At 41.8% G+C, this 22,409-nt stretch overlaps 1 protein-coding gene across 6 annotated transcripts in view; it reads right to left on the minus strand.

Moving 5' to 3' along the window:
• NF2 (NF2, moesin-ezrin-radixin like (MERLIN) tumor suppressor) overlaps positions 1-22,409 on the minus strand; it is a 184,580-nt gene that overhangs the window by 25,730 nt on the left and 136,441 nt on the right. For all 6 annotated transcript variants that reach the window (XM_075829842.1, XM_075829860.1, XM_075829810.1 and 3 more), the window contains one exon: positions 6,588-6,693. In XM_075829842.1, the coding sequence (XP_075685957.1) occupies positions 6,588-6,693 (106 nt within the window). The remainder of the gene's footprint in view (positions 1-6,587; positions 6,694-22,409) is intronic.

A 22,409-nucleotide genomic window follows, 5' to 3' on the forward strand; every position in this document is an offset into this window, starting at 1 on the left:
TGTCACTTTATGTGGTAATAACTTTGGAATGCTTTAACTTATCCAATCGATTCTGAGATTGTTTTCTCGTGAAATATTGTACTTTACGTTAGTGAAAAAATGTGGTCGATAAATTCAATATTTATTTTTGAAAAACTTCAAAACTTAGAGAAAATTTGCAAAAATTAGCATTTTTCTAAACTTAAATGTATCTACTTGTAAAATAAATCGTAATATCACACAAAATATTTACTAGTTAACATTTCCCATATCTCTACTTTATGTTTACATCGTTTTTTCACGTCCTTTTATTTTTCTAGGACATTACAAGGCTTAGAACTTTAGCAGCAATTTCTCACATTTTCAAAAGTCTATTATTTCAGGGACCAGTTCAGTTCTGAAGTGGTTTGAGGGCCTTATATATTAGAAAGTCCCCATAAATCACCACATTTTGAAAACTGCACCCCTCAAAGTATTCAAAATAGCATTCAGAAAGTATTTTACCCCTTTAGGCGTTTCACAGGAATTAAAGCAAAGTAGAGGTGAAATTTACAAATCAATTTTATTTTTTTGCCGAAATTCATTTGTAATAAAAAAAATTCTGTAACACAGACGCTTGAACCCAAGAAATGCAACTCAATATTTATTGCCCAGATTCTGCAGTTTTTAGAAATATCCCACATGTGGCCCTAGTGTGGTAATGGACTGAAGCACCGGCCTCAGAAGCAAAGGAGCACCTAGTGAATTTTGGGGCCTCCTTTTTTTAGGAATATATTTTAGGCACCATGTCAGGTTTGAAGTGGCCTTGTGGTGCCTAAACAGTCAAAACCCCCCAAAAGTGACCCCCATTTTGGAAACTACACCCCAAGACGTTTTTCTAGGGGTATAATTAGCATTTTGACCCCACAGGTTTTTTTGTAGAATTTAGTGGAATTAGTCTGTGAAGATGAAAATCTACTTTTTTTCTGCTAAAACACCTAATTTTTTCATTTTTACAAGGAATAAAGGAGAAAAAGCACCCCAACATCTGTAAAGCCATTTCTCCCGATTACGGTAATACCCCATATGTGATCATAAATGTTTTTATTATTAGACATTAATTAACCCATACGGAATTAGTGGAATTAGGCTGTGAAAATTAATATCAAAACATTTGTCCGATAAAATGTTTAATTTTTTAATTTTCACAAGGGATAAAAGAGAAAAACCACACCAACATTTGTAAAGCAATTTCTCCCGATTATGGCAATACCCCACATGTGGTCATAAATGTTTTTTTTATTAGAAATTAATTAACCCTTTCAGAATTTATCCTTTTTTGCTTTTTAATTTTTCACTCCCCGCCTTCCAAGAGCCGTGTGAGGGATTATTTTTTGCGGGAGGAGTTGTAGTTTTGATTGGCACCATTTAAAGTACCATATAATGTACTGGGAAACTGAACAAAAATTATTTGCGGGCTGAAATTGGAAAAAACTGTATTTCCTCCATTGTTTTCGGGGTTTTGTTTTTACGTCTTTCACCGTGCGGTAAAAACGATAACTTAATCTTATTCTGCGTCTCAGTACGATTACGGTGATACCAAATTTATATAGGTTATTCTTTTATATTTAACTACTTTTACAAAAGTACCAAATATGTGTACTTTTCTTTAACGTTTTCATTTTTTTTCCTATAATAAAATACTTATTATAGTAACAAAAAAACGTTTATTTTTATACTTTTATAAAACATTTTTATTAACTTTTTTTTAAAACTTTTTACACTTTCTTTTTTGAGCTGAAGCATGGATCACTGCTAGAATACATTACACTACCTAGGTCGCCAACAGTGTGCATAGGCAACGACACATTGACTTCCTGTCACTCTGACAGGAAGCCTATTAGGCTTCCGTCCATGGCAGACATGCATCGGGAACGACTCAGTAACTATACGTCCACGTGCGGGAAGTGACCTCCCATAACGACGTATAGTTACTGAGTGGTGCGGCTAGGGGTTAAAAGGATCTGCTGCGAACGTATTGACGACATAGACCAAAGGACACTTACAGAGGTCTTGTGAAGTCCATGCCCCCACAGGTCAGAGCTGTTTTGATGGCACAATGAGAACATACACAATATTACGCAGGTGGTTTTAATGTTATGGTTGAACAGAAGTTTTCTCTTTCGTGTTCGCATACTTCTTGCAAGCTCCTGAAAAGTAGCCTAGGTGCCGCCTCTTTCCCCAATTGTATATAAAAATGGACAGCTGTTGGGACACAGAGGATGAGCTTTCCTGTTTTTCCCTCTTTGGATGGAAGTCATCAGGATTATGTCACTTTAACTTTGTGTTACTGTTGTAGATAATCCCAGTGGCGAGTAGTGAGTTTTCTATTCCTTCACTGTACACTCATTATGGACTGTCAGCATTTAAACTGAATACTGCTGAATTAATACTTTTTAAAACTACAAACATGTTTTTTTTTTGGTAAAGATGAAAAATGCTGCTCAAAAGTTCAAAGAAAAGCAATTACAGGATAAGAAGCACAAATTTACTCTTTCTTTGCTTTTCCCTTTTGAACTGAACCTTGAGATCCCACCGATGTAATGAATTGAAGGGTTTGAAAAACATTTCTGCCAAAACACCAGACAACATCTAGTATATATCGTGGAACAAACATATAGAGAGAATTCTAGCTTTTATGTGGACAGCTGAATTCTCTTGAGGTGTTTTGCTGGGAAAAAAATACTAAGTAAAATATTCACCCCTTTTTCAGTAGTGCCTCTTCAAACAGCAGTAATAATTTGCAGAGTAATTTCACACAGCAGGAGATCAATACAGTTTAAATGCACATTTGTATTGGTGTCTTATTAAAGTGAAGAGTCTAGCTATCTTACACTTAACATGGTCTACCCAACCGCAGATCTTCCAGAGATTTGATGCTTTAAATACATACAGTTATTCTTTTCTATAAACATGAGAAGAACAGAGTCTATAGCCAATATATATTCGAAAAGTGTCAATACAAAACTTTATTTAAATATACATAATGAACAAACATTTAAAAGAAGTATAACAGTAGGAGAACTCAATCACAAAATGACATAGAGACAAGTCAGGAAAGCCAAGGTATGTATAATAAACCTTTGAAGTATAGGTTTGGGGTAAGACTAACACTAGTGTAGCATAAAACTAGTTAGATCTGTTTACAATTTTTGATGCTGTTTAAAGGGCATAAATGGTCCCGAAAACAGACATCAAAGAGTAAAGGTAATGGGTCTGAACAAGACCCTGTGTAAAGGATTACTAGGATGGTCTTACCCATAAAAAGTCCTTAGGCTGAGTCCTGGTGGTCACTGTGTGCGCCCCGACGCGCGTTTCGCAGATGTCAGCTTCCTCAAGGAAGCGGACATCTGCGAAACGCGCGTCGGGGCGCACACAGTGACCACCAGGACCCAGCCTAAGGACTTTTTATGGGTAAGACCATCCTAGTAATCCTTTACACAGGGTCTTGTTCAGACCCATTACCTTTACTCTTTGATGTCTGTTTTCGGGACCATTTATGCCCTTTAAACAGCATCAAAAATTGTAAACAGATCTAACTAGTTTTATGCTACACTAGTGTTAGTCTTACCCCAAACCTATACTTCAAAGGTTTATTATACATACCTTGGCTTTCCTGACTTGTCTCTATGTCATTTTGTGATTGAGTTCTCCTACTGTTATACTTCTTTTAAATGTTTGTTCATTATGTATATTTAAATAAAGTTTTGTATTGACACTTTTCGAATATATATTGGCTATAGACTCTGTTCTTCTCATGTTTATATATGTATCATAGAGTTGCCTCATTAACCGATATGGGAGGATGTTCCCAGGAACATTACCTAGCCCAATAATATTATTTGCTTTTGGATACCATTAGTTATAGTTATTCTTTTCTCCAGAAAACTCACGTATATACTGAAGATATCATGTGGTAAAGTGGTGGACAAATTACTATAGACTTTAGAAGCCACACCAGGAGCCAGTTTGATTTTAATAGCTAGATAGTAAGTACTTCTATAAAAAAAACAACCCAAAACATTAGGCGCTAGCAGCTAATTTCTAGGCATACAAGGCTCTTGGGATTTGTCTAAATGGCCTTTTACACCGGTTGACAACAGGCCGGTGCAGCGAGCGCCGATCAACGAGACATCGTTGATCGGCACTCGTTTGCTCCTGTTACACGGAGCTATGGGTGGGGACGAGCAGTCGTTACTCCGATCGCTCGTCCCCATACATCATCATGTCGGCAGCGCGTCTCGCTGTTTACACATAATTTTAGTTTTTTTTTTAACGATACGACCAGCAGATGAACGAGCTCGTTCATCTGCTGATCGCTGATAGTTTACAATGATCGGTATTGAGCTTATATGAACGCTTGTTTGCACAATAATCGGCCAGTGTAAAAAGGCCTTGACTCCGTAGTTAGCACTAGAATTATTTAATAAAATCTCCAGTTTTCAGCCTTCCCCTCCTAATTAATTAAAGGGTTTCCAAAGAATAGGACTTAAATGTTTGATCAGTTCCCATACCCTCTAAAACCGTGACAAAGTGGGAATAGAGCAGTGTCGATGAAGTCTATGGGAGACACGGAAACTGCACAAGAGTAACTTAGGAACAGGGACCACCAACGATCAGACATTTAAGGCATCTAGATAGAAGTGTCACTAAATGGAATACCCTTTATTCGTGGTTAGCCCTCCGTGAACAATAAACAAACCCTAATATTCTCTTTAAGAACACCAAATTAGCTTGCTAGAATGGCTTGCTTAGATATTCTGCAAAAGTAACGTAGGCGTTTTTTAATGATAGAAACGCTAGATCCAGAATAATTCCTGTAAAACATGCGTTATCTGGTTATCTTTAACCCCTTAATGACAAGGCCTGGAAAGGTCTTAACCCCTTCACGACTGCCATACAGCTATATACGTTCCAATACGTACTGCTGATGCCCCGTGCAGTTGTCACATATATAAACGTTGGCAGCCTGGAACAGGGTTTAATGAGTGCAGTGCTGCTTCAGTGTGAGCAGTGCTGCACTCTCAAATCTGCCAGGGCTTTGAGAGCCCCGGAATACAGCCACCCCTGTAGATATCGCCACATACAATCCCCCTGTAGATAGCGCCACCTAAGCTCCCTCTAGGAGCGGAATCCCCGGCCAGAGTGCTCTGGTCAGGTATTCCCCTCCTAGATGGAGCCCCCGACGTCTCTCCATCCCACCTATAGATAGCGCCACCCCCCCCTGTAGATAGAAACCCCCCTGTAGATAACATCCAACCCCCCCTTCCATGTAGATTGCGCCACCTAAACTCTGTCTGGCTGGGGATTCCGCTCCTAGAGTGAGCGCCTGACGTCTCTGTCCATATTTGGAAAGTGAAGTCAGGGGCTCTCTCTAGGAGCGGAATCCCCGGCCGACACTCTGGCAAGGGATTCCGCTACTGGAGAAGCCCCTGGCGTCACTATCCATTTGACATTTGCCCTCTTCCCTCTCCCCTCACAGCGATCCAGGGTGACCGAGAGAGAGAAGACGACTAATTGTTACAGAGCTGTATAGCGTGTATATATTATATATATATATACACACACACACACACACACACACACACACACACACACACACACACACACATATAAAATTACAAAATAAGTGTGTTTTTTTCACATTTTTTGTGATTTGTTTGATCATAATAAAAATAAACACGGAATTAAACGAATCTAGAAAATGAAAGCCTCATAAGGTCTTGTAAAAATAGTTGTGATATTCAAAGCGGTTGCAAAGATATTATCGTTTAAAGAAGTGCATATCAGAAATGGAAAATTTGACCAGGACACAGGGGCATCAATGACTCTTGGTCATGAAAGGGTTAATGACCAGCTAATTTTATCTTTGTTTTTCCCTCTCTGCCTTTCAGCAGTCATAACTTTATTTTTTAATTTACATGGCTGTATGAAGCCTTGTTTTATGCAAGAGAAATTGTATTTTTTTTTCTGCGTGGTTAGAGGGTAAAAAAAAAATTTACTATACAAGTTATCCAATTTATTTTTGCAGCATGAATATAGAGAAAAAAGAAAGCGATTTCCGGTGGATAGGTCATCAGTTGTCAGAAGGGGGAAAACCCCTTTTTAATAGCAGGCTTATAGGACAGACAGTTCCATTCTAGGTCCCCAGGGTTGACTGCAGGGGATTCCCTCAATCTCCGATCACGTCGCCGGATTTCCGGTGACGAGATCACAGAAGAGAGTCCCCTTTGATCATGCTGCAGTAACAGACCCAAACGATCAAAAGGGTTAAACAGCTGGGGTCTGAGTTTTTTTTCGATCCCAGCCATATTCAGTAGGCTTCTCTAAGTCCAGGAGCGGTTAGTTACAGCTTCTGCTTAGAGAATGAGCGCTCACTCGTGCGCTCATAAGCCTTTACTACAGTGACGCCAAAAGACGTCGCTGTGGAATTGGGACCTCCACCGCCCGCCATCAAGACAGCGGGCAGTCATTAAAGGATTAAACTATTTGTTAATCAAAAACACGTGGATACCATTACAAAGTGGAATGAGCTCTGATATTAGTTGTTGCCATTAGTGAAACCTCACCGTATATGCGGTTTTGCTGGTAATTTCCAATAACTTTTGTTTGGCTCTGCGTTCAGACTCCCGGGCCTCTTGCAGATCTTGCTTCAATTGCTCTGCTTCTTTAGATCTTAAACAGAAGAATGATGAAGACAAATATTACTGCAGCATAGTCTTACACAAAAACCTCTTTAAATGCTGTGCTCATTCTAAAGGTCCTCAAATGAATAATTTTTTCCAAAGAAAAGGTGGTTTAAGAAATTCACTAAGACACAAATACAATAATTAGAATTTCTTCCTTACTACAATTTTTCATTATGCTACCTTACTTAAATGGGTTATGCTGTTTGAACAATGTACAGCTGTTGTGTAGTGACAGCACCGCAGAGAGGGATGAGGAGAGGAGGAGGGAGCGCTCCCCTCTTAAATACAGTGGACCTGCTGAATTCTTCATCACTTTTATTACCCAAATTGGCCAAAAAATATTGGTGCCGTTTAGTAGTACGGACCTGTAGCTGTAATATGCTGCCGTTACATAGGTCAGGATATTTAGATGACAGATCCACTTTCATGCATGAAGACCCTAATCCAAAATACCAAGCACACTTTAAGGTACAATAAAACAGAAAGAAAACCCCTCTGTACCAACTTACGTTAAACATTTTTTCATATGGCAAAATGGTAAATATGATTGTTAGTATTATCAGCACATGCAGATTTGTGTGTGTTCTACAAGACATAAATCTAAAGAGACGACTCTACGAAGTAAGGCTGGATTCACACGAGCAAGTCCCGGACCAAACACAGTGCAGGGAGCCGGGCTCCTAGCATCATAGTTATGTACGACGCTAGGAGTCCCTGCCTCGCTGCGGGGCAACTGTCCCGTACCGCAATCATGTTTTCAGAACGGGACAGTAGTTACACGGAGAGGCAGTGACTCCTAGCGTCATACATAACTATGATGCTAGGAGCCCGGCTCCCTGCAGTGTGTTCGGTCCGGGACTTGCAGCCGAAATAATACGTTCCGTCCTTTACGGACCGAACATGCTCGTGTGAATCCAGCCTAAGTGTTACAGTTATTTAGGCGGAGAAAGAAATACAAATTTCACAGACCTAGCTGTATTACCCAGGGAATAGATGTTTGGTTATTTGGATCAATTAAACATCATTGCCCTCCCATATAAACTTACATTCTTTTTTAAGGATACCAGTAACAACAAGTGGTATATTTTAAAAAATTGAATGTTTTGGGTGTATTTGTTTTAATGACTAATAAAATTATTGCAGTTTTCATATTGGCCACTAGATGTCAGTACAGCATAAATGCAGAGAAGTAAAGTAAAATCATCTCATTTTACAGCCTGCTGTAAAGACATGCTACTAGCAGTGTCAACTGATCATGTTTAAGTCCCAAGTAGGTCTAAGAGACTCAAACGGGAACCTGCTTTCATAAAGCGTCTTATGCAAGGATGATCTACCAGATTCTAATCAAGTCAATTACTCCAATTAATCTTTTTTTATACCAAAAGAGCAGAAATGCTAACAGCAATTTGCAGTGTTTCTAGTATTACAAATACTTTTTTTTGCTTCAATATGTCCCTAGTAGTGATGCTGCAAATCTCTGCTGCAAGGAAATGGTCTCTGAGCAGAATCAGCCTTCTTTCCTCCCTGGTAGCGGATGATAGTTGCATGACAACTGATTATTAACCCTCATTTTATTAATAATCAGTTGTCACAATTATAAACACAATATAAGTAAACTAATAACACAGTCATACTGTACATGTCTTTTTTTTTAGCACACTGAGCAAACATCCACAGTACAGGGAGAAAAAGAAAATGAACCCCTGTTTTAATGACTTCTTTAAGAGCGGATTGGCAAAGGGTGTTTGAATTAAGGAGCTGAGATTGGAAGTGAGGGTTTCACAGGTGGTTTGCCCATTAAGTAAAGGCATACAAAAGCATGGCTACTGGCAAAACTGGTCTTCTCAAGAAAGATTGGTTAGTGTGAACCGTGCCTTGAGGCAAACCACTTTCAGGAAAAAAACAAAAGATGCATAAGGCTAGAAAATGGTACAAACCATTGCTAAATGATGCTATGTTGCCATGATTACACAAACGGTCTACAAATAGAGAAAATTTAGGACTGTTGCTACTCTCCCTAGAAGTTGGCATCCTGTCAAGATCACAACGGGCAATGCGGAAATAGCTGGAAAAAAAGAATCCGGTAACAGCTAGAGACCAACTGAAGCCTCTACAAACGGAAAAATCCTCAGTTTCTGTTTACACTATTAGTAAAACTAGTGAACACGAATGATGCTCATGGAAGGACACCAGGAAGGAAGCTGCAGTTATCCCCGAAAAACAAAAACATAGTGGCCCCTTTCAAGTTTCCCGAATCCACTTGGATGTTCCATGATATTTCTAGGAAAACGTTCTATAGAAGATAAGACAAAAGTGGAACTTTATGCGCAACAATGTGTTTGGAAAAAGAGCCTTGTAAATCCACACCAAAACCTCAACCCAATGGTGGAATGAGCAGCATGGTGAAGGACTTCTTTGCTGCCTCTGGGGTTGGACATTTTGTGATCATTGAGGGAAAAATTTATTCCAAGGTGATTGAAAACATTTTACAGTAGAATGTAAGGGCAGCAGTGTATGACCTCAGGCTGAAAAGAAGTTAGGTGATACAAAAAGACAAACGACCCAAATCACACAAGGAAATCAACTAAGGAGTAGTTGAAATAGAACATGTGATGGCAGAGTCAGAATCCTGACCTTACCCCAGTCAAGATGCTGTGGCATGACCTGAAGAAGTCCGTGCACGAAAAGCATCCCAGAAATATTGATGAACTAAAAACACATTAAGGCTATGTTCACACGGGGTCTTTTGCCGAGTTTATTGACGCGGAAACCGCGTCGCAAAACTCGGCAGAAACGGCCCGAGAACGCCTCCCATTGATTTCAATGGGAGGCGTCGGCGTCTTTTTCCCGCGAGCAGTAAATCTGCCTCGCGGGAAAAAGAAGCGACATGCCCTATCTTCGGGCGCTTCCGCGTCCGACCTCCCATTGACTTCAATGGGAGGCAGGAGAAAGCGTGTTTTATGCCCGCGGCGCTCAATGGCCGCGGGCGAAAAACGGCGCGATAATTGCTATTCACACGGAGTGTTTTGGGGGAGGAATATCTGCCTCAAAATTCCGTTTGGAGCTTTGAGGCAGATATTCCTCCCCCAAAATACTCCGTGTGAACATAGCCTAAGGCTGTGTTCACACGGAGTATTTTGGGGGAGGAATATCTGCCTCAAAATTCCGTTTGGAACTTTGAGGCACATATTCCTCTCCCTGCACGCCGATTTTCGCAGCTATTATCGCGCTGTTTTTCGCCCGCGGCCATTGAGTGCCGCGGGCATAAGGCTATGTTCACACGGAGTATTTTGGGGGAGGAATATCTGCCTCAAAATTCCGTTTGGAACTTTGAGGCAGATATTCCTCTCCCTGCACGCCGATTTTCGCGGCGATTATCGCGCCGTTTTTCGCCCGCGGCCATTGAACGCCGCGGGCATAAAACAGCGAGAAATACGCTTTCTCCTGCCTCCCATTGAAGTCAATGGGAGGTCAGAGGCGGAAGCGCCCGAAGATAGGGCATGTCGCTTCTTTTTCCCGCGAGGCAGTTTTACTGCTCGCGGGAAAAAGACGCCGACGCCTCCCATTGAAATCAATGGGAGGCGTTCTCGAGCCGTTTTTGCCGAGTTTTGCGACGCGGTTTCCGCGTAAAAAAACTCGGCAAAATACCCCGTGTGAACATAGCCTTAAACAGCGAGAAATACGCTTTCTCTGCCTCCCATTGAAGTCAATGGGAGGTCGGAGGCGGAAGCGCCCGAAGATAGGGCATGTCGCTTCTTTTTCCCGCGAGGCAGTTTTACTGCTCGCGGGAAAAAGACGCCGACGCCTCCCATTGAAATCAATGGGAGGCGTTCTCTGGCCGTTTCTGCCGAGTTTTGCGACGCGGTTTCCGCGTCAAAAAACTCGGCAAAATACCCCGTGTGAACATAGCCTTATAGGAAGAAATGGTCTAAAATTCCTTCTCAATGTTGTGCAAATCTTATTTTCAGCTACAGGAAACGTTTAGTGGAGGCAATTGCTGCTAAAGGGGATCTACAGGTAAATTAAAGGGTTCACTTACTTTTTCTCCCTGCACTGTGGATATTTACTCAATAAAAGACATGAACACTACAATTGTTTGTGTGTTACTAATTTAGTTAGTGTTTGTCTAATATTGTGACTTATAAAATGTTGTCTGATTGTTATCTAAGTATTCACTGCAGAGAATCAAGAAATTCCAAAGGGTTCCCTTCCTTGCAATGCAATATATATATATATATATATATATATATATATATATATATATATATATATTTTACACACACATACTGTGAAGACCAACCATTTGAGATGACCCCCCCCCCTCCCCTAGCTGTAATTTTCCTCACCATTGTAGTCTATAGAAACTGCCGCTCTGTAAGCAGACTACCCCTTAATCAAACCAAGGATTACTTGTTTGAGCAATTTTTTCAGTGGGAACCACTTTGAAGAGACTACAAATTGGACTTACATATAAATCATCTGGATGCGGGTGCACGACGCATCACCATACCAAACAGAGCAGGAATAGCTTGCTTGGCAATTAGGGGAGAGAAGCTGCCAGCATCACGCTGCATCATTGGGGTAGAGGGAGCAGGAAGAGCATTTCCAGAACCATGGAGAATCATAGGAAAGTAAGGAGAGGGTGCAATATGAGTCATGCTGCACTAAACAGCCCGCGCGGTTGCTGAAAAAGGAAGCCTGCAGACTGACACTGGGGTGTCAAGGTTAGTAGTGACGTGGTATATGAGGAGCGGAGCCTGAGTGGGTTCTAATAATTAGGAAAGCCATGCTGGTGTACTTTACTGTACTGTAGACTAGAAATGAGAGGGGAGCCATGATGGGGACCAAGAGGGTAGTCATGTATATATATATGTATATTATATATACAGTGAAGGAAATAAGTATTTGATCCCTTGCTGATTTTGTAAGTTTGCCCACTGTCAAAGCCATGAACAGTCTAGAATTTTTAGCCTAGGTTAATTTTACCAGTGAGAGATAGATTATATAAAAAAAAAAAAAACTGAAAATCACATAGTCAAAAGTATATATATTTATTTGCATTGTGCACAGAGAAATAAGTATTTGATCCCCTACCAACCATTAAGAGTTCAGCCTCCTCCAGACCAGTTACACTCTCCAAATCAACTTGGTGCCTGCATTAAAGACAGCTGTCTTACATGGTCACCTGTATAAAAGACTCCTGTCCACAGACTCAATTAATCAGTCTGACTCTAACCTCTACAACATGGGCAAGACCAAAGAGCTTTCTAAGGATGTCAGGGACAAGATCATAGACCTGCACAAGGCTGGAATGGGCTACAAAACCATAAGTAAGACGCTGGGTGAGAAGGAGACAACTGTTGGTGCACTAGTAAGAAAATGGAAGACATACAAAATGACTGTCAATCGACATCGATCTAGGGCTCCATGCAAAATCTCACCTCGTGGGGTATCCTTGATCCTGAGGAAGGTGAGAGTTCAGCCGAAAACTACACGGGGGGAACTTGTTAATGATCTCAAGGCAGCTGGGATCACAGTCACCAAGAAAACCATTGGTAACACACTACGCCGTAATTGATTAAAATCCTGCAGTGCCCGCAAGGTTCCGCTGCTCAAGAAGGCACATGTACAGGCCCGTCTGAAGTTTGCAAATGAACATCTGGATGATTCTGAGAGTGATTGGGAGAAGGTGCTGTGGTCAGATAAGACTAAAATTGAGCTCTTTGGCATTAACGCAACTCGTCGTGTTTGGAGGAAGAGAAATGCTGCCTATGACCCAAAGAACACCGTCCCCACTGTCAAGCATGGAGGTGGAAACATTATGTTTTGGGGGTGTTTCTCTGCTAAGGGCACAGGACTACTTCACCGCATCAATGGGAGAATGGATGGAGCCATGTACCATCAAATCCTGAGTGACAACCTCCTTCCCTCCACCAGGACATTAAAAATGGCTCGTGGCTGGGTCTTCCAGCACGACAATGACCCGAAACATACAGCCAAGGCAACAAAGGAGTGGCTCAAAAAGAAGCACATTAAGGTCATGGAGTGGCCTAGCCAGTCTCCAGACCTTAATCCCATGGAAAACTTATGGAGGGAGCTGAAGATCCGAGTTGCCAAGCGACAGCCTCGAAATCTTAATGATTTACAGATGATCTGCAACGAGGAGTGGGCCAAAATTCCATCTAACATGTGTGCAAACCTCATCATCAACTACAAAATACGTCTGACTGCTGTGCTTGCCAACAAGGATTTTGCCACCAAGTATTAAGTCTTGTTTGCCAAAGGGATCAAATACTTATTTCTCTGTGCACAATGCAAATAAATATATATAATTTTGACTATGTGATTTTCTGTTTTTTTTAAATATAATCTATCTCTCACTGGTAAAATTAACCTAGCCTAAAAATTCTAGACTGTTCATGACTTTGACAGTGAGCAAACTTACAAAATCAGCAAGGGATCAAATACTTATTTCCTTCACTGTATATATATATATATATATATATATATATATATATATATACACACACACACACACAATATATATATATATATATATATATATATATATATATATATATATGCAAACACACGCGCACACACACAAATATATATATATATATATATATATGCTTATATATACATATATATATGCTTATATATACAAATACACACGTGTGTGTGTGTGTGTGTGTGTGTGTGTGAACTATAGGTTCCTGCCTCGCCACTTGGCACATTAACAATTATGTGGTTGGCGTAATAGATGCGAAAAGTGGGAAAAAGCGAGGGGGGGGGGGGGAATTAGTCTTGTACCAAAAGACTCAGCAGAAAGCCTTTTTTTCTGGTAGTGGGCACACCACCAGAGAATCCTGCAGTCGTGAGTCTCTATGGTATCGGTATATGCCGGCAGCCACCTACTGCGATCCCTGGAAGGATAAATCCTTGTCGTGGGGTTAAAATTGCAAGCAAGGGGAAAAGAAGCAAAAGTTCATGTAGTCTCTTGGTAACGGCGCCAGGCTAGTATGTACAAATGCAATGTGTAAGATGAAACTCTTTTTATTCGTGGAAGATGTCATCACGCCGACTGCGCCGCTACCCCCAGATGACGCTGCCTGGTTACGAACTAGTGCTATGTCACTGGACGACGGCGCAGGAATGGAGACAGGTGAGAATGCGTTTTTTTTATTTCTGTGGGCAGCGTTGGGGGCAATATCTGCAGGGGGCATTGTGACTGGCGCTAACTGCACGGGGCATTGTTAGTGTGAGTGGTGTTTTACTTTACAGTGTTTGACACAATTTAATTAATGGGGACAGAGTATGGTGCTATTATTTAGGGGCATGGTGTATAGTACTATTGTATTCAGGGGTGCAGTGTGCGATACTACTATTTTCAGGGGCATATTGTGGGGCACCATGAGAATTTTATCTTCGTTTATAGGTAAGGAAACGTTGGAAAAGTGAGGAGCCGAAGACATCTGAGCAGCAAACACTGAAGAAATGGGTCATGGACTGGAGAAGTCAGAGGTCTGGACTGGATGGAGAAGAAAAGAGAATAAGCACGAAAAAGAATCTGAGGCGTCACCTGTGAGTCACTAAATGCAAATGTTTATTCTCCCTGTGACAGATCAGTACTGTAGTCACTGTATGATCTGCAGCGAGATGATGGGTATATCGTTCTTCTTTGTGAAACAAATACTCCCAGCATATCCTCACCATTTTTCTGGCTATACTGGGAGCTGTTGTTTTATGTCGTGAAAACTTATATGGCAGGGGTTAAACTGAATTTGCTAATTATCTCTGTACGGAGCTGTATTTGTGCTGGTGTTGTATTTATGTACGGAGCTTGGTTCTGGTGTTGTATTTATGTACGGAGCTTGGTTCTGGTGTTGCATTTATGTACGGAGCTTGGTTCTGGTGTTGTATTTATGTACGGAGCTTGGTTCTGGTGTTGTATTTATGTACGGAGCTTGGTTCTGGTGTTGTATTTATGTACGGAGCTTGGTTCTGGTGTTGTATTTATGTACGGAGCTTGGTTCTGGTGTTGTATTTATGTACGGAGCTCGGTTCTGGTGTTGTATTTATGTACGGAGCTCGGTTCTGGTGTTGTATTTATGTACGGAGCTTGGTTCTGCTGTTGTTCTTATGTACGGCGCTTGGTTCTGGTGTTGTTATGTACTGAGCTTTGTTCTGGTGTTGTTATGTACTGAGCTTTGTTCTGGTGCTGTATTTATGTACTGAGTTTGGTTCTGGCACTGTATATATGTACGGAGTTTGGTTCTGGCACTGTATATATGTACGGAGTTTGGTTCTGGGGCTGCATATTTGTATTGAGCTTGGTTATGGGGCTGTATATATTTACCTCATCTTATTGTAAAAGTAGATGTTAAATCTACTTTTACCTTAAGAGCAGGTAAATATATATAGTAAAAACTAAACCCAAATAACCATGGAGGAAAACTACAACTCCTCCTGAAAAAAATGATGCTTCACACAACACTCCATTGACATAAAAATAAAAAAAAGTTATGGTTCTAGGAACGCGGCGAGTAAAAAATGGCTTGGACTTTAAGGGGTTAAATTCATGACCAAGGGTCATTGATACCCGTATCCAGGTCAAATTTTCCATTTCTGATATGCACTTCTTTAAACGAGAATATCTGTGCAAACGCTTTGAATATCACAACTATTTTTACTTTGTTTTTTTACAAGACTTATGAGGCTTTCATTTTCTAGATTAGTTTAATTAATTCCATGTTTTTCATTTTTATTATGAGCAGACAAAATCACATAAAATTATATATATATATATATATATATATATATATATATATATATATATATATATATATATATATATATATCCTGCAGCACTCCGGTATGGCAAATAAAGGTGATTTATTTCAAACAGCAAAACAGGATGCAATGTTTCTGTCCACCTGAAAACTCCACATTGCCCATGTAGATAGTGATGCAATACCACTGTAGATAGTGCCACATTGCCCACTGTAGATAGTGCCAGTGCCCACATAGTGCCCACTGTATATAGTTGCACAGTGCCCACATAGTGCCACAGTTCCCACTGAAGATAGTGCCCACATAGTGCCACACACAGCGCCCATGTACATAGCGCCAGTGTGTCCCCTGTAGGTAATGCCCATATAATGCCACAGTGCCCATGTATATAGCACCCCCTGTAGACAGCACCACACCCCCGTAATTGGCACCCCCTTCCCGTAAATAGCACCACTGTAGCTCCCTGTATGAGCGGAATCCATCTGGCCCGGGATTCCGAACCTAGAGGGAGCCCCTGATATCTCTTCCCCTATAAGCAGAATCCCCTGCCTCAGCGTTGGCAGAGCTGTGGCCGGGGATTTCACTCCAGGAGTAGCCCTGGACGTCACTGTCCATATATGGATAGTGACGCCAGGGGCTTCTCCAGTAGCGGAATCCCGGGTCAGAGTGTCAACTGGGGATTCTGCTCCTATAGAGAACCCCTGACGGTGGACAGTAACGTCAAGGGCTCTCTCTAGAAGCGGAATCCCCGAAACGGAGCGATTTGACAACGGGGATTCCGCTCCTAGTGTGAGTTTAGGTGGCGCTATCTACAGCGAGGGTTGCTATTTACAGGGGGGGGCACCATTTACAGCGGGGATGGAGAGATGTCAGATGTCAGGGACACGCTGTGTGTCTGTGCACTGCCAGAAGCTGGGTGGTAACGAAGGGAATTGGATGATGCTGATTCGTCAGCATCATACACTTCCATTCACAACGCCCAGCTAGTAAAACAAGTAAAAACGCCCAGATGTACACACACAACACGCCCACTTGGACATAACTTTAAACATGCCCAGTTGTACTTAAGAAAGGCTCATTTGCATAAATATAAAAATGGTCATAACTTGGCCAAAAATGCTCGTTTTTGAAAAAAAACAAACGTTACTGTTATCTACATTGCAGCGCCGATCTGCTGCAATAGGAGATAGGGGTTTGAAAATATGGTGACAGAGTCTCTTTAAGTGTTTTGATTTATGTAGTTAGCAAACCTCACAAACTTTTAGTATCCAGCATGAATCGAAACATAATATAATGCATTTTGTCAATAGATTGTGGCCATGACTACATCTTATGCAATAAGTGAAATTGTGGACGCGATGAACTGAATCTTAAAGCGTTCGTAATAAACAAACTTGTTCGGAGGCTTTAGATTTATGATGATTTAGAAACAACCATTTGGTTTCTTCAATATGAAAACACTGGAGAAGTATATTTAGCCGTCTTAGAATTTATAATCCAGAGATTTCATATTATTTCCCGCCATCCATGAACCTTGTTACCCTGACCCCTACTTTATTTGCGTTATTATCAATCCTTGGACACTCAAATAGGGTTGAAGATTATGTATTTGCTTTTCTGCCTTTGGGGTAGCTTCATCTACATGTCTTTCTTTTCCCCTTAAAGTTCTGGTCTTGATTTTTTTTTTTTTTAACTCAGTTTATTGTAAATTAAGTGATACACAGATATGATAATTATAACATACAGGGTGACATACAAGAAACCCATTTCTCATGTAACAAGAACAACATTGATCTCCTTGTACAAATAGTTATGAGATGTGGATCGAAGATACAGGTCACACCACAAAATGCGAATAGCACAGTGATGAGGAAAAGTGAGACAAATGCAAATAACGATAAAAAAAGTACAATACATTCCAGGTCTACATTCAAATGATGCAACCTCCCAACGTTGTGACACAAACCCACACCATATCAACCATCTGGAGGTAAGGAAGCCGAGGTCTCCCACGCCGAAAAATGTATGGGGCGACATACACCACCGGCCCCAAACGCTCATAAACTTATTCTGACACCAACGATGTTTGCACACCAAATTGAAATAGGAAAGCACAGAGTCAACCATCTTCTTCCATTGTGAAACTGTAGGAATAAAGTCTCCCATCCAGCGAATGGTGATAGCCATCCTGGCCAAGGACAGGGCCTCACGTAAGAATATACCTTCATAATGAGTCCAATAATCCAATGGAAGCAGACCCAATGAATATATGCCAGGCTCAGAAGGAACTCGTTTATCCAGCATTGAAGAGAGGAAATCTGTAACCTCTATCCAAAAACTGGCAATTACCGGACAGTGCAACATCATATGGTCAAAGTCAGCCCGGTCATGTTGACATCTTTTACAAGTCGCCGAGGAAACTCTGCCCATATGCAATAACCTGGTAGGAGTAATATAGCATCTATGAGTGATATATAATGGAGTCATTCTATTATTTGCCGCAGATACCAAAAGGTGAAGACATTGCGTCTAGCCAATCCCCTTCAGACAGAGCAAGGATCAGCCCTTTCCATCTGAGCTCTACCGTACATTCGGCGTGTGCTAACCTCTGGGACAGAAGGAATGTATACACAACGGATATCAGCCCCCGTGGGCCTTGTGTTCTGAGTATCCCTATAAGTGGCAAGGAAGATATTGGGTCCCGAGATTGCCTAAATATAGACAGTAGTACATGGCGCAGTTGTACACAACGAAATGTATCCATTTCAGGTACCTGGAATGTATCCTGTATCTCACTGGCGGACAAAGTATGGCCTTCACCATTAATAAAATGTTGCAGTTGAGTAACCCCCAAACCCTCTCAAAATGCGTGATCATGGAAGCCCAGGAAATGAGACAAACCGTGATTGGACCAGATAGGCATTTCAGCAACAATATCGGAATAATTTAACAGTTTCTTTGCATGAGAGCACATCTGCTTTGCCAGTTTAATTAGTGGAAGAGATTGTCTAGGGCCAAAATCGTGAGGTTCTAAAATGGTCCACAGATTAGGGACTCTGAGAAAATTAGATACATGATGCTCAGCGTTGGATAACGGCCCATCCGATATCCATAACCGAATATAGCGCAGCTGACCTGCCAAATAATAAAGAAACACATCCGGAAGGGCCGCTCCAGCCAACTGTTTAGGTCTCTGCAGAGTACTTAGCTTGAGTTTATGTCTACCCTGCCCCCAAATAAGGGGGGAAAATAAAGACTTAACCAAATTGAAGAACCTTTTAGGGACCAGTGTGTCTGCATGCTCCAATATATATAACATTTTAGGTAACACATTCATTTTAAGGAGGTTAAGTTAATTCTACCAGCTACCGATAGTGGAAGCGTTTTCCAGACTGCAAATTTATCCTTTAAATAGGAGAGTAAGGGATATACATTTACATCATATGAATGTGAACGGTCTCGAGAAATTCATATACCCAAATATTTCAAGCTATGCACAACTTGTAAACCTTGAAAATGCGAATCCTACCCATCAATATTGGAATGAAGAGGAATGCGGTAAGACTTACTCCAGTTAATATGTAGGCCAGAGAAACTACTAAACACCTCCATCAGCCCCATAGCTCTAGGTAGCGAGGCATTCGGGTTGGCCAAAAAGAGTAACATATCTTCGGCATACAATCCTATGCGATCTTCTCGCGGCCCAATCCGAATACCTTGAAAAGCTGCATCACATCGAATGCGGATAGCCAAGGGTTCTATGGCCAGTGCAAATAGCAGAGGTGACAATGGGCACCCCTGCCTCGTGCCTCTATGGAGACAGAAGGAAGGGGTCAAGATCCCATTGACCACCACAGAAGCTCGAGGATCTTTATATATTATATTAATCCATTTAATAAAGTTGGTTCCAAACCCAAATCTCCTAAGAACCTCAAAAAGATATGTCCACTCAACGGAATCAAACGCCTTGGCCACATCTAAGGAGGCCAAAGCCCAATCCTGCTGCTCCTACCACCCGATCTGTGCGACCACCTGAGCTCTACGTATGCTATCTGAGGTAGATTTTCCAGGTATAAATCCGGATTGATCTGAATGTATAACTTCTTTTACGACACGAGTCAATCTGTTAGCCAGAAGTTTGGTCAGGATCTTATAGTCTATGTTAAGTAGCGAGATAGGCCTATAAGATCCACATTCCTCCGGGTTCTTTCCCGGTTTTAGAATAACTACAATAGAAGCTTCTTGTAAAGGATCTGCGAGGCACAGCTTCTCTGTCAACGCCCATAGGTAATCAGTCTGCACCTGCTTCTATGTCTGTGAGACTGACTCCATCTTCCACCACTCAGGGTGGCAGGCTTAGGAGTGGGAGAGCCTATCACAGCCTGGCCAGACTGAGCTAGCTCCCGCCCTCTGTCTATTTATACCTGCCTTTCCTGTTCCTCCTTGCTTGTGATTCTTCTCGTTTGGTTTCCTGGCCCTGCTGCAGCTTCTTGAACTATTTGTCCCTGCTTCATACTGACCCTGGCTTACTGACTACTCTCCTGCTCTGCGTTTGGTACCTCGTACACTCCTGGTTTGACTCGGCTCGTTCACCACTCTTGTTGCTCACGGTGTCGCCGTGGGCAAGTGCCCCATTTCCCTTAGCTTCTGTGTACCCTTGTCTGTTTGTCTGTCGTGCACTTATTGAGCGTAGGGACCGTCGCCCAGTTGTACCCCGTCGCCTAGGGCGGGTCGTTGCAAGTAGGCAGGGATTGAGTGGCGGGTAGATTAGGGCTCACTTGTCTGTTTCCCTACCCCGGTCATTACACATCTTTCATGGAGTCTGGCAAGTCACCCACAGTAAAGCTCGCCTCGAACAAAGATAGAAGTTGGGTTGACAATATATCAGAGTATTGTATATAGACTTCCAATGGAAGCCCATCAGGACCCGAGGCCTTACCTTTACTCATATCCAAAATACATTCAGAGATCTCCTCCACTGTGAAGGGAGCATCAAGCAGTGCACTACCATCAGAAGATAACTGTGGAAACTGAAGTCCATCTAAATAACTCTCCAAGTCCAACAAAGAGTATCCAATCCTGGAAGTATAGAAGTCTCTATAGAAACCCACAAATTGGTCCAGTATACCCTGAGAGGAATTAACAAGGTCGTTTTAGGCATTCCGAATATGCAAGACTGGAGGAGACATATTGTTCGGTTTCACAACCTGAGCCAATAATTTGCTGGATTGGTTCCCCAATTCAAAAGAAGATTGGTTAGTAAAGAAAATCCTACGATCTGCCTTCTCCTGTAGTAGCAACAAATAATCCCTCCCTACCGAAAGCCAAGCATCCCTATTATGTGAAGAGGGGTCCCCTACAAACGCGGCCTTCAAATCCCTACACCGGCCTGCCAGGTCCGTTTCCCGCTGAGCTGAGGAACGCTTCACATAAGATATCGATGATTTAAAAAAAAAACAAAAAAACTCAAATATGATTTTAATGTATCCTACAAAAACAGGCCATTCTGCTCTTGTCTATGTGCCTCTAGAAATACCTCAAGTTGATCTGGAATCCTATCATTAAGATTAACTAATTGAAGCCAAAATGGGTGTATCTTAATAGTTCGCCTCAGACCCGCAACAGGTTGCATTAATTAAAGAAGTATCGGGCTGTGATCAGATATACCCCTAGGGAGATGTTCAATACTTAACACCGAGTTGAAGACGGCGGATGTGCCGAAAACATAATCTATACTAGACAGTGCATTAAACTGTGGTGTGTGACATGTAAACTCACGTATTCCCAGGTGACTCACTCTCCATAAATCTATCCACCTTATCTCTTCCATAAGAGAGGCCAGCGGAGAGGTACCGGGCAGAGTCTCAGCTTCACCCCGCAGCATGAACCGATCCATATACAAATCCATTGTTAGATTAAGATCTCCCAGAAGGATCACTCTGGCCTCTTGATAAGCAGAGACAAAAGACACGGCTTCTCTAAGCAGTGCCAGAGAACCATGCGGTGGGTTATATACACCTATTACAACATAAGGGACGGAACTGATATTGGCGTGAACAAAAACGTACCTCCCCTCATCATCAATCTTAGTATGCAACACTTCCCACCTGAGAGTTCTATGTACCAGCAAGGACACCCCCCTAGAAGAGGAAGATCTCGTAGAATGTCTGCCCCACTGAATCCAAGGTTTACGTAAAAGGTGAACTGTGTCAGCTGTCAGATGAGTCTCTTGAAGGCATACTATATGTGAATTCAATTTCCTAAGCATAGAGAAAATCAGGTTACGTTTCCTAGGTGTCCCCATGCCCCTCACATTCCAGGACAAAAACTTAAGTGATGTCATACTGAGCAACCCCACTATGCATAAATGTCAGCCCATCCAACCCATCCCAATACGTCACCCAAAGTAGGACATGCATCACATAGCCAAATCCCAGTCTGAATCGTACCTTGCGCACGACAAGAGCTAGTACAGAGATCAGAAACTTTAAACGAAAGTAAACACAGGAAGCCATCAGAGGCTCAACAGGAGCTCGTGACTCATATACCAAGGAAGGGGGTAGTTTCCACCGTTAAGGAGTGTACACAGTGGACTCCCAAAATCAACCTACGTACCCCAGTAGTTCCCCCCTATAATAAGAATTACTGTGCCAAGTCCTATAAGAGAGACGTCCCCACAGACAAGATCCCCCAGATGGAGCAAGAGGGACATATAACTTCACATGAATGTACTTAATCTTACAGGATCTGTAACGGTTACTACAAAACAGTCTAAGCATCAGCCAAGCAAGCAGAGGTATAGGAAAGAAAAAGTAAAATGAGGCAATATGCGTTAAATAGGGTTCCATGCACTCTGAATGTGAAAAGGCCACAAGTATAAATCAGCAAATGTCCGTTCAGGATTCATAG

The sequence above is a fragment of the Rhinoderma darwinii genome, chromosome 1, assembly GCF_050947455.1.
Source record: "Rhinoderma darwinii isolate aRhiDar2 chromosome 1, aRhiDar2.hap1, whole genome shotgun sequence".
Classification (NCBI taxonomy): Eukaryota; Metazoa; Chordata; class Amphibia; order Anura; family Rhinodermatidae; genus Rhinoderma; species Rhinoderma darwinii.